The sequence below is a fragment of the Gossypium raimondii genome, chromosome 1, assembly GCF_025698545.1.
Source record: "Gossypium raimondii isolate GPD5lz chromosome 1, ASM2569854v1, whole genome shotgun sequence".
Taxonomy (NCBI): Eukaryota; Viridiplantae; Streptophyta; class Magnoliopsida; order Malvales; family Malvaceae; genus Gossypium; species Gossypium raimondii.
In genome coordinates this window covers 7,672,790-7,686,230 of record NC_068565.1, presented here as the reverse complement: position 1 = coordinate 7,686,230, position 13,441 = coordinate 7,672,790, and the positions used below count along the sequence as shown (strand labels likewise).

At 39.0% G+C, this 13,441-nt stretch overlaps 1 protein-coding gene across 1 annotated transcript; it reads right to left on the bottom strand.

Moving 5' to 3' along the window:
* Positions 1-1,807: 1,807 nt before the first annotated feature.
* Positions 1,808-4,163, bottom strand: LOC105779934 (indole-3-acetic acid-amido synthetase GH3.6). Its single transcript, XM_012603961.2, has 3 exons — positions 3,670-4,163; positions 2,592-3,520; positions 1,808-2,505 (listed from the first exon to the last, which is right to left on the bottom strand). Exons 1-3 carry the CDS (start codon positions 3,993-3,995, stop codon positions 1,919-1,921), a joined length of 1,842 nt encoding a protein of 613 aa, XP_012459415.1. The 5' UTR covers positions 3,996-4,163; the 3' UTR covers positions 1,808-1,918.
* Between the last annotated feature and the right edge of the window lie 9,278 nt (positions 4,164-13,441).

The window sequence follows — 13,441 nt, the reverse complement described above, 5'->3', positions numbered from 1 at the left end:
CATTAAAATACACACTAATTATTTATGTAGTCTATGGTAAAATACTAGAATAATCAATTAAGTAGTGATTTTTTTAAGTCATTGCCATATTCAATTTTGATAATTCAAAAATATAAAAATAAATAAATAATGGATACTTATAAAGGTTGTCAATGGTTTTAATCCAAATTATGTCATGAGTTATTGAAATATCAACTTAGTTGAAAACTCTCCAAATTTTAAAAATAATAAATTTTATTATAAGTATTTATATCTTTTAATAAATTTATATTTTCTTTAAATTAACTAGCGTAAACGATCTTAAAAGAAATCGATATTATATATTTTCTTTCTTCCCCGGCAATCTAAACGCTCAAAATCTTTTATAATCCAAGCTAGTGAAATCAACTCTAGTTAATTAATCAAAGAACATTGAATTTAGCTGAAAATGCATTTGTTGAGAATCGATTGGTGGGATTTGTGGAGTGGAGAAATCTTGGTCAATGGTGTTCAAAAGTAAAATCAGTAAAGAAATCATGAGATATTCCAACACATTTATGAACATGGCAACAGTGCCTCCACAACACTAAACTAGCAGACACACACACAAAAAAAGGGCCTTATCTCCTTTTCGTTCACTTTCAAATTTCAATTGCTTTATTTCTTTCTTTCTTGATAGAAAAATGGGTTTTATCTGAAAAAAACTGAATCAATTGTCTCTCTCTCTTTTCTTTTTCTGGGTTTTATGCCTGTCTGGATTCTCAAATTGTTCTTTGAAAAAACAAAACTGCTTTTGTTTGTTTTCTCAGACAATGGTACTAGTAAAGGGAACAGCCTCTGGTTCTACCTTATCTCTCCCTGCCACTTTAAGACAAAAGTTGGTGCCTGATCAACAGTTCTTGTCTTCTGAGTTCTGTTTTTTTTCCTTGACCATTATGTATAAATTCCTGGACAATTTTATGACCTGAAACATGATTGCAAGGGCCAAGTGACACACTCTCACACGTGGCTTACATTGTCATGTTTTAATATGACAATTAAATTTTTGTCATACATTCTTTCGAATGCATGTATCTTAAAAGGTTATAGTCTTGAAGAGGATTTCATATGAACTAATTTCAGTATAAGCTAATGAATGGGATTTAACAAGAAAACAATGAGTGGTCAGGTGATTTTATTTGATATGATAAAGTATTGGCCGATTAGCTAATTATGAACTCAAACCCTAATCTAGCATTAAGGAGTATGCATGTAAATTGATTCCAATTTTTATAAAGTCTTTCATCTAAAGCACCTATCATCATTTGACAGAAATTGGATTCTCTTTACTCCACTGAAAAAGGTATCATTGTTTCTTTATTAATTTATAATAAGCCAGGCTACTACGCTTGGTTCTGCATAGGTATTAGATTCCAGGAGATGTGCATTGAGCTTTTCAGTTTGTAGCTTTATTGGTCATTCAAGTTCGAACATTCAGAAACAGTAGTTTAATTAGTTTATAACTACAAGAGATAATGAATAAATGTAATGAAGAAAAGTTGGTTTTCTTTTTCTTGAAAGTAATGGGAAAAAGATGGGTGTTTATGGTAGTTACCTTTCTTGTTTGCCATTTCAGTAAAAGGATATATTCCTTTCTGGAATTAAGACCAAATTCCCATAAAATGTGATGATTATCTGGATATTAACAGATAAAAAGAAAGATTTTTTTTTTTTGGGGGCGTATGAACTGTTTTGGTACATGGCTAAATCAAGAGTCCCTATGCATATTAAACGACAGTTATAAGATAAGTTGAAAGGAAAAGAAACATGATATCATGAGAGGGGATGGTTAATCTAGAATGGCTTCATTTAACTTTTACCTAAGATGATTACAAAAACAGTTCTTATGCACTTCCATTGAAAAGCTACCAATTAAGAGTATTATCCCCTTGATTTTCCCTTAATTCATGTTGATCCATTGCTTGTGGCCAGGAAACCATTTGGGACATTTTGGACTGAAGAAGCTAGACACAGCCCTTGAGTTCAACAGCTCAACAATGGGAGCAAATTTCACACATCTTGGAGTCTTGTACTGGTTAATTGATGCACCTAAGCTGATGGCATAATCCATCAGCTTGTCAAATGTCCCTGGTTCAACAATCTTGATCTCAAGGGGTCCAATTGATTTGTCACATACACGCCCTTGGCGGTATACACTGTTGAGGGACTCTTCAATTGTCAAGCAACAGTCCTCAAAAACTGAGGGAGGAATTGGGGTGGTACCATTGAGACTAAGTTCCCAGTACAGCACATAGTGGCCTGGAATTGTAGTGGTATCTGCATAACTAGTGTACTCAGCCAATGTTGCATCGAATGGCAGAAAATGGTTCACTGCATTCTTCACAGCATTTTGAAGTTCAACCTCATCAGTCTTATCTGAATCAATGCACAAAACTACATTTTTCCTGCATATGAAATTGAACTGCGGTGCATTGTTTTTGAACCCTGCTACCCTTAGCACATCACCAACTCTATAACGATAAAGCCCTGCAAAAGCATTAATTTGTAGATTCAGTAGACGCAGGCAAGTAAAATTATATTATAACTCTTAAAATATTTACTTAATGTATTACCTGAATAAGTGGTGACAACGAGTTCATATTCTTGGCCAAGCTTAACGTCAACCAGGTCAACCAGTTCTTGTTGTTCCTTCTCATTGAGAGTTTTGGGCACCGATATAGAACTATTGACCCCATTGTTCCTTTGAACCGGCAAGAACTCAAAGTAGGCCATTGTGGGAATGAGAGTGTAGGAAACTTCACTTGGCTTGCAAAGAGGGTTGAGGTTGACACCAAAATAGCATTCACTCGATGCATACATGGTGCAGACGAGAGGGAGGCCATTGGTGTAGTAATCAAGAGTGGGAATGTACTGTGACATGGTCCCAGTCACAATCACATCCACATATTTTGTATTGGGCCATAACCTGGTAATGATCCCTTGCCATGAATCTTTGCTGCACTCGGCCTCAATGAAATCAGCAAGTTGAGGATCAGGTTTCAGGATTTTCATAACAGCTTCTCTCACAGATTGGTCAGTGATTTGGGAATCAATGGTTCCTGTTCTTATATCATTGCAAAGGAAACGCCAACGTTTTTCAAGGAACTTGATGGCCCTGATGAAGCCAGAGGCAAAAACAGCACCCACCCTGAGGACCTCTTTGTGTTGGCAAAGTCCACAAAGCATTTGAGAGTACATGCTTTGGTAAGAATCGGGACAAAGGATGGTTTCATTCGGGCTAGTGTAGTTGGTGTAAGGGTCATATGGCCTATCCTTGAAATGGGTGCTTTTGTAGTAGCTAGTGAGAACAGGGCGTGCCACCAGGCCACCAGGTGTCTTGGCCTCGGATTTTATAAACAAAAAGTACATTCCTTTGCCTTTGTCTAGACCAGGGACAAATTGGCTCATAACAGGCATCAACAGGCTATAGAGCAGTGACCTCCTCCCTAACTCCTCTTCAATTGTTGGCATCAGCTTTCTCTCACCACCTGATGTCCCAGAGCTGCAAAGAAGAAGAAACCGAGACCATCCATTTAGCCAAAACCAAAATAAGCCTGAAATCTACAAGGCCATTATTGCGGAGGAAGTAAAAACAGGAAAAACCTCTAAAAAACATAAGAATAAAAAGGAAAGGATGTTTAATTTGCTGACCTTGTCAAAAACTCAGAAATCGGGTGGGAAGAAAGTATGGGAGAGGTATCACCATTGGCAATACGGTCAACATAAGGTTGGATATCCTCATAGGTGATGACAGGCATGATTGTTTTGAAAGTCTCTCTATCAGTGTGACCATTAAGGCCATGTGTTTGCAGGTACTCAACATGAGCATTGCGTGAAAGAATCTCTTGAAGGACTTTCTTTTGAACTTCATCAGCGTTTGAAGTCACATCCTCAATGAACTGAAGGATTTTCTTGTTCTTCAGTTCCAGGTTGTAATCTGTAGTAGGTTTGTGTGTGTTCTTAGGTGCTTCTGGCATGATTCTGATATTTTTTTTTCCCTATAGCTTTTGCACTTTTTAATGGGAGAAAAGGCTTTCCTAAAAGAAATGAGAAGGGGATAAGCCTGTACTGTAAGAGCCAAGAAAGAGGTGTTTGAAATAGAACAGATGTAGTCTTTAGTTTTAGCTTTGGTGTGAAGAGAAAAGTGGGAAGAAGTTGGGTATAAATAGAGTGGGAAATGAAGTTGGCTAAGCTTTACTTTTATGTATTCTTTTGGGTTTATTTGCAAATCGACCCTCCAACTATAGCAGTTCCTTCAAACAGTTCTTTGAAAATTTTACGAGTACAAAAAATCGTTGAAACCAGAACGGATCAACCAGTCAAACCGTTTAGACCAAGAAAAAGGTTGATATATCGATCTAGATAAAATAATTGTACTCATAATTAATTATTACAAAACATAATCGAAGTAATATTAAAATTTAAACCAAAATGTCGCAATCTTACCATTAACTAACTTCTTTATTGTTAATAAATATTTTTAATCAACCTTGATTTGTTTAAATCTCTAACTAATTATACTTGCTTAAACACTTAAATTTGTGCATCATCCAATAACATTAATACATACCGACTAAATTAGGAGGTTGAATGATTAGGGGCATTTTTTTCATAATTTAAGATTCCAACTTTACTTCCTGCATCTATATGTTATAAGGGTTTGACCGCATTTCATCTTTTGATAACAAAAATCCGATATTTGATTACTTCTATGCGTCATCAATAATGCTACATTAGCATTGTTCAAAGGTTCCATTTTCAAAAGTTACTGACATCAAAAACTTACATTATCACATGACATCTTATTATTGTAACAAGGCTGCTGAATAACTTTATTATTAAAATACAAATCCACACATTTAAATATTTTTTTATTTTACAATTCATTAGCCATATACCTTACTAGTTCTAATCAAAACTAAACTTTCCTTACTAGTTCTAATCAAAACTAAACTTTCGCCAAAAATATATTAGATTATTGACAAACTCACCATGTAACTGTAATTTTTAAAATTTTCTTACTTAATTGAAGTAGTAAAGTTGAATTGTTAAAAAAACATTATGTTTTGGGTTTAAATTCCATGTTGGATTGTAACGCCTCAAAATCTCTTATATATTTTTTCGTATGTCTATAACACATAAATTGTATATCTACTTTAGTGGTTAAATGTTTAGGCAAGTGTTTGAGAGGTTCCAAGTTCAAGTCTTAGCTTGGGCAAATTTTTGTTTTTAAATGAATAAACCCCTATCTCTAATCAGTAGGCTTATAAATATATGTTGGTACAATATATTAGAATTAGCTTGTTGGTTTGGTGGCTAAGGTGTCAGTTGAAGTATGGGAGGTTTGGAGTTCAAGTCCTTGTGCTAGTAAATGGGATATATTTTTGCTAGTGGTAGATGATTTTGCTGCATTTTGTCATCTCTGATTTGCTTTCGTACATTGGTGGTAAGTTTCGTAACTATGGTGTATTTTGATTTATGGATTCTTGTTAAATCGATCGACCGTTTCTTTGTTGAAGGTTAAGGGCTGGAGCAATTCGGTTAGCGTTGGAGCAGTGTGGTTCCACTGTTACTTGCTTAGTAGGTAAGGTGGTTATGTTTTGTGAATCAGGGGAATTATTTCTATTCTCTTGATTATGAAGATGTGAATTGTTGTTAACATTGGGTCTTTTAGAATCGTCAGCAGCGAATTGTGGGAGTGGTGACCTATCCTGCTTGGATTCGTAGTTGGGAGTTGCTCGATTTTGAAGGTGTTGATGACCTCGGAAGTGCTTTTAAGTAACAAACCAACCAAGTGTGTAAACACAACTCTGGAAATGAAAATAGGTGAAAAGCCAAAAAATGTGATTATCGAAGCTACACGGGCGTGCGGTCGCCCGTGTAGTAGGTCGTGAGATCAAACATGGGCTAAGGCCCTAATGCTTACTGTTATTGAAATGGGCTAAGGCCTAAACTGATACTAATACTGATATTGAAAAGGGCTTAGGCCCAAACCGAGATTAACTGTTATTGTTTGTTCGTTTGCATGGGGATTATACACTGAGTTTTTGTCAACTCACCCCTTCTGTTTAATCTGTACAGGTAATCCCCAAACATAGGCGAATCGTGCGGCAGAGGATTCAGCAGTGGCCACACAACTCCTTTTTGTTATTTGATACTTATTTACGATTTTAAGTTTTATTTTAGGGTATTTTTCTTTAATAATGGCCTCTAAGGATTTTTACCTAAAATTTTGATTTTATACTGTTTTCTGGTTATATTTGCTGGAAATAGGTAAAAATTAGGTTTTTAAAATATATGAATGTTTTATCAAAATACCACGCCCACGCAAACTATTTTAAAAGCTTCCACATAGAATAAATATTTTAAAAATTTTCGACTGATTAATTAACATGACTTTAGAATTAATAAGTAATACTTAAAAGTTTCTAAGTGGAAATTGTTTTAAGCAAAGTTACAGTTTTCTAACACAACCTACGATTTTCAAACACACTTCCATGTGACATCACCAGATTCGGCCATAACATCCAGGTCGGGTTTGGGGTGTTACATTTAGTGGTATTAGAGCCAGGTTGCAAAACTCAGCTGTGGATATGGGTTTTTAAGACGTGATTTTCGAGAACTGATTTCTAAATATTTTTACTAAAAGTGTGGTACACCGAGTCTCCGGCGCCGATCTAGTAAGTTTCCTGAAACTATTTTTGATAGGATATCCTGAAACTGCTATAGGTAGTATATACTGAGACTACTATAGATAGATTGTACTAAAAACACTCAAGTTAGTGTATATTGATACTGTAGTAAACCGATCGACACTGATAGACACTGCGTTGTACGAAAACAAACGTTACACTTTTGATACTGTTTTCCTAAAATATCTATTAATATACACCGGAACTGTAAGCTGATGCATAAAATTGTAAATATAGATTAACACGAATAGACAATGAGCATAAGAGGTACTCGCGGACGGGGTAAAAGAGGCCGTGGTATAGGCCGTAGAGGTGCTTGAGCTAGGTCCTCATTTTCTGGCAACTTGTCTAATTTGGATACAAGTGAGACATCGACTTCACTCATGACCAAAATTGGGTCTCATGATCGTGCAGCTGCAGACAATGCACTGTCTCAAGCCATGTTAAGGATTCTAGAGAGGGTCGTTGGGCCCAATACTGGAACGGAGGCCGCGGGTCGGTTACAAAACGACTCAGATCTAACGGAGCTGAGCTTTTCAGGGGTGTTGCTGGAGTTTTCCCTAATGTGGTAGAATACTGGATTAAGGCCACAGAGAGGAGTATGGACGACCTGGACTACACCCCTGAGCAAAAGTTGAAGGGTGTTGTATCGCTGCTGCGTGATGAGGCTTATTAGTGGTGGCTCACAGTTAAAGAGGGCACTCAGCCCGATCGACTGACCTGGGAGTTCTTTAAGATCGTTTTTCAAGAGAAATATGTAGGGGCCAGCTATGTGGATGCTCGTAGAAGAGAGTTCTTGAATCTGACTCAGGGGGGCAGATCAGTGGCCGAGTATAAGGCTAAGTTTTTATGACTGAGCCGCTATGCATGTGGTATGGTGGCGGCTGACTATGAGCGATGTGTTCGCTTCGAGGATAGCCTTAGGGATAATCTGAGGGTTGTGATAGCTCCACAGGGGGAGCAAGATTTTGCTGCACTAGTTGATAAGGAGAAGATCACTGAGGAAGTGAAGCGCACTGAGCTCTAGAACCGTGACAGAGAGAGGTAGGAATAAGAGCGATTCGAAGCCCTCGAGTTCCGTTCAGAGGCCTAAGAAAAATGCTAGAGTTGATGGGCCGATCAGAGTAGGGGCTCCCATTGCTACTACTAGACAGTTACTGTGTACTAACTGTGGTAGGCATCATCAGGGCAAGTGTTGGAAAAGAACTGGGGCATGTTTGAGATGCGGTTCTCTAGAGCACCGTATTAGAGAGTGTTCAGGGAGGTCTAATCTAGTGCAAGCTCCGAGTAATAATACTGTACAACCACCAAGAGTAGTTCATCAGCCACTGAGAGGCTGGGGTCAGGCTAGAGGTGGTAATGGTTTAGGCCGTGGTCAGAGAGCACTGGACAGAGGTGCTAGACATACTAAGGCGAGACAGTCAGCTCTAGTTTATGCTGCTCGTAGGCGAGAGGATGGAGATGCTCCGGACGTTATTACAAGTACGTTCTTTATTTATAATGTACCATATATTGTATTGATAGATATAGGATCCACTCACTCCTATATAGCTTGTACCGTATGTGAAAACTTGGGTATACTGGATGAGAGCACTATGAGTGAGGTCACTGTACTGAGTCTGTTGGGGCAGTCAGTAAGGGTTAACAAACTATTTAGAGATGTTCCTCTAGAGGTTCAAGGAGCTATCTTTTTGGCTGATCTGATGAAACTATGTTTTGGGGAATTTGATCTGCTACTAAAAATGGACTGGTTGGTTAAATACCGAGTGAGCTTAGATTGCGCCACGAAAAGGGTTGTATTGAGAACTGCGGAAGACAGCGAGGCACTCGTAATTAAAAAGCTCTGGGACTACTTATCGAATGTGATTTCTGCATTGAGGGCTGAAAAGTTAGTTTGTAAGGGATGTGAGGCCTATCTGGCTTACATCAGTGTTTCAGATTTCAGGGATTCTTCGGTTAAGGATATTAGGACGGTTAAGGAGTTTCCGGATGTTTTTCTGAAGAGCTACCTAGGTTACCTCCGAATCATGAAATAGAGTTCGAGATTAAGCTATTTTCTGGTACAACTCCGGTGTCCATCACTCCTTATAGAATGGCACTGAAAGAGCTTATGGAGCTTAAGGCTCAAATCTAAGAGTTACTGGATTGTGGGTTCATCCGCCCTAGTGTGTCTCCGTGGGGAGCACTATTTCTGTTCATGAAAAAGAAGGATCCATGCGTATGTGTATTGACTATCGGTAACTGAATAAGTTGACCATCAAGAATAAGTACCCCCTACCGAGGATAGACGATCTGTTTGATCAATTCTGAGGTATTTCAGTTTTCTCCAAGATTGATCTCCGATTGGGATATCATCAATTGAGGTTTAAGGAGATTGATGTGCACAAGACAGTATTTAGGACTTGGGACAGTCATTATGAGTTCCTAGTGATACCTTTTGGACTGACGAATACACCAGTAGCTTTTATGGATCTGATGAACCGAGTGTTCCAGCCCTATCTGGATCAGTTCGTGGTGGTATATATTGACGACATACTGGTGTATTCGAGAACAAAGGATGAGCACGATGAACACCTTAGAGTGGTTCTACAGATTCTGTGAGATAAAAAATTGTACGCCAAATTCAATAAATGTAAGTGATGGTTACGTGAAGTAACATTTTTGGGACGTGTAGTTTCTACTAAAGGGACTAGAGTCAATCCTCGAAAGATTGAGGCTATCTTGGATTGGAAGCAGCCTAAGACTGTATCTGAGATCCGCAGTTTTCTAGGACTGGCAAGGTATTATCAACGATTTGTGGAGGGCTTTTCTCTGATTGCCTCACCCTTAACTAAGCTGCTACGTAAGGGTGTGTCGTTTAACTAGACTGATTCGTATCAAGAGAGCTTTAAGAAGCTCAAGACTGTACTGACTGAGGCCCCTGTTCTAATACAGCCAGAGTCTGAAAAAGACTTTACTGTTTACAGCGATACATTATATGTCAGTTTAGGATATGTGTTGATGCAAGAGGGTAAGGTGGTAGTATACGCGTCTTGTCAGCTTAAGAATCATGAGGAAAATTATCCAACGCATGACTTGGAGTTGCCTGCAGTGGTATTTGCACTGAAAATCTAGAGGCATTACTTGTATGGTGAGAAGTGTATCATTTACACTGATCACAAGAGCCTCAAGTACCTTCTCACTCAGAAGGAGCTAAATCTTAGGTAGCATAGATGGATTGAGCTGTTTAAGGACTAAGACTGTACTATTGGATACCACCCTAGTAATGCTAATGTGGTGGCCGACCACTGAGTCGTAGATCTATGACTGATCTAAGGGTGATGTTTGCTCGCCTCAGTTTATTTGATGATAGTAGTTTATTGGCCGAACTTCAAGTTAAACCGACATAGATAGAGCAAATTAAGAGTAAACAGATAGATGATAAGTTGTTGGGTTTTTGTTTCCGACAGGTTGAGAGTGGAAATATCGAGGATTTTGGACTGAATAGCGAAGGGGTACTCTATTTTCGTGGGAGAATCTGAGTACCGAAAGATACTAAATTGAGGTAGTCTATACTGTGAGAGGCGCATAGTAGCCCTTATGCTATGCATCCTGGCGGAAATAAGATGTACTGCGACCTTCGTGAGTTATATTGGTGGTCACGTCTTAAGCGTGAAGTTACAGATTTTGTGGGTAAATGTCTGACATGTAAGCAGGTTCAGGCTGAGCATCAGTTACCTTCGGGGCTGTTGCAACCAATTAGGATTCCACTTTAGAAGTGGGAGCATGTGACTATAGATTTTGTTAGTGGGTTATCCCTCACACCCACTAAGAAGGATTCCGTATAGGACATCATGGATCGATTGACTAAGTCCGCCCATTTCATTTCGGTTCGTACTGACTACTTTCTACAGAAGTTAGCTAAATTGTATGTGTCTGAGATAGTGAGACTACATGGGGTACCGGTTTCAATCATATCTAATAGTGATCATCGCTTCACGTCTCAGTTCTGGAAGAAGCTACATGAAGCTCTGGGTACAAGATTGGACTTCAGTACTGCATTTCATCCTCAGACTGACAGTCAATCAGAGAGGGTGATTCAGATACTGGAAGATATGTTGAAAAGTTGTGTGATTGACTTGCGAGGTAGTTTGGAGGATTACCTTCCGCTAGCAGAATTTGCTTATAACAACAGCTATCAATCTAGCATTCAAAATGCACCCTACGAGGCATTATATTGTCGTAGGTGTCACACACCTTCATATTGGACTGAGTTAAGCGAGCGGCGTGTTCTGGGCCCTAAACTAGTTTCTAATACCAAGGATAAAGTTAGGTTGATTCGAGACCGACTGAAGGCGGTATCAGACAAATAAAAGTCCTATGCGGATCTGAAGCATCGAGAGATTGAGTATTCGTTAGGGGATATCATTTTTCTCAAGGTCTCACCGTGGAAGAAGGTACTGAGATTTGGTCACAAGGGCAAGTTGAGCCTTAGATTTATTTGACCTTATCATGTGCTTAAGCGAGTGGGACCAGTTGCTTACCAGTTAGAACTACCTCCAGAGTAGAATTAGATTCACAATGTTTTTCACGTCTCCATGTTGAGGTGCTACCGCTCTGATCCCACGCATATTGTTCTTGTTGAGGAGATTGAGGTAAGGCCAGATCTGACCTTTAAGGATGAGCCAATGCAGATATTGGAGCGTGATGTAAAGGTTCTAAGAAGAAACCCATCCTACTGGTTAAAGTTCTCTACCGTAATCATAGTACCGAGGAGGCCGCGTGGAAGGCTGAGGATGCAATGCGTTAGCAGTATCCCCATCTATTCTGATCAGGTAAAATTTCGAGGCCAAAATTTTCTTTTAGGGGGGTAGAGTTGTAAAGCCCCAAAATCTCTTATATATTTTTTCGTATGTTTGTGACACACAAATTGTATGTCTGCTTCAATGGTTAAGTGTTCTGGGAAGTGTTTAAGAGGTTCCAAGTTCAAGCCTTAGGTTGGGCAATATTTGTTTTTAAATGAATAAACCCCTATCTCTAATTAGTAGGCTTATAAATATATGTTAGTACAATATGTCAGAATTGGTCTGCTGGTCTGGTGGCTAAGGTGTTAGTTGACATGTGGGAGGTTTGGAGTTCAAGTCCTTGTGCTAGCAAGGGGATATATTTTTACTAGTGGTGTCATGGATAGTTTGAGTAGAACTGAAATACCGATGTGGTAAAGGTGTAGTGGGAAGTGAGGAGAGAAAATTAAGGGATTTTGGATAGGGAGAGAGAGTGGTGGACGGTTTTGGGGTGTTTAAGTTGTAGTGGGGGAGTATGGGAGCAGATTGATGGATTGGGGGGGTTATCTAACTTAGTTTAGATTTTTTTCTCACTTTAGAAAAAAAAATTTCTTTCTCCCCAATTCCAAATTCTGATTTTTTTTATGTGTCACCTTGCACATTGCCGAAATTCTCTGATCTCCCTCTTTAGTCTTGTTTTTCTTTTCTTTTACTCTTGTCGAAATTCTCCTTGAATCCTCTTTTGCCGACTTTTATTTTCTTCTTTTTGTTTGCTATCGACTGCTTGTTAAATTTTTCCTTCTTTTCTCTCTGCTTTAGTTTCTCCATTAGTCCATTCCTTCTTTAATCTTTGTTGCTGCATTTTGTCATCTCCGATTTACTTTCGTGTGTTGGTGGTAAGTTTCGTAACTGTGGTGTATTTTGATTTATGGATTCTTGTTAAATTGGTCGATCGTTTCTTTGTTGAAGGTTAAGAGCTGGAGCAATTCGGTTAGCGTTGGAGCGGTGTGGTTCCACTATTACTCGTTTAGTAGGTAAGGTGGTTATGTTTTGTGAATTAGGGGGAGTTTTTGTATTCTCTTGATTATGAATATGTGAATTGTTGTTAACATTGGGTCTTTCAGAATCGTCAGCAGCGAATTATGGGAGTGGTGACCTATCTTGCTCAGATTCGTAGTTGGGGGTTGTTCGATTTTGAAGGTGCTGATGACCTCGGAAGTGTTTTTAAGTAACAAACGAACCAGGTGTGTAAACACAACTCTAGAAACAAAGATCGGTGAAAAGCCGAAAAATGTGATTGTTGACGCCACACGGGCGTGCGACCGCCCTTGTGGTAGGCCGTATGATCGAATATGGGCGTGCGATCGACGAAGCTGGCTATGTGCGATTCATGGGCTGGGCCAAATTGGGTCGTGAGATCTATACGGTTATGTACAGTTCATGTGAAAAGCCGAAAAATGTGATTGTCGACACCACACGAGCGTGTGGTCCCACATGGGCATGTAACATGGGCCGTTGGCCCATTTTCACTGTTTGACTGCTAAGGTTATACGAGTCGCCCAAGTCGACTGTGAACCTACTGTAGGGTGGGTAAGTTTACCTAGACCCCTAATTGACTGAAATGATTGAAAGAATGTTATACGCTTATATAAGATAGCTATGTATGTTTGTATGTTGAGCATGCTATATACATTATACTGATTATACATGATACCATGACATGTCTGAATGATGCATTGCATTAGGTTGGGAATTGATATTGATTGGAGGAAGTGTACTGAAAGTTTCAAGCCTAACTTACTGGCAGCTCAGCTGCAACTACTGTCTAGTGCCGCATTCGGTACTATTTGGAGTGTAGGGATGGGTGGGTTGATTATATCCCCACATGGAATGTTGGGTTGGACAGAGATGGAGTGTAGAGGCTGGTTAGTTAGGATTTTATAACTATATAACTGTCACTGTTACTGT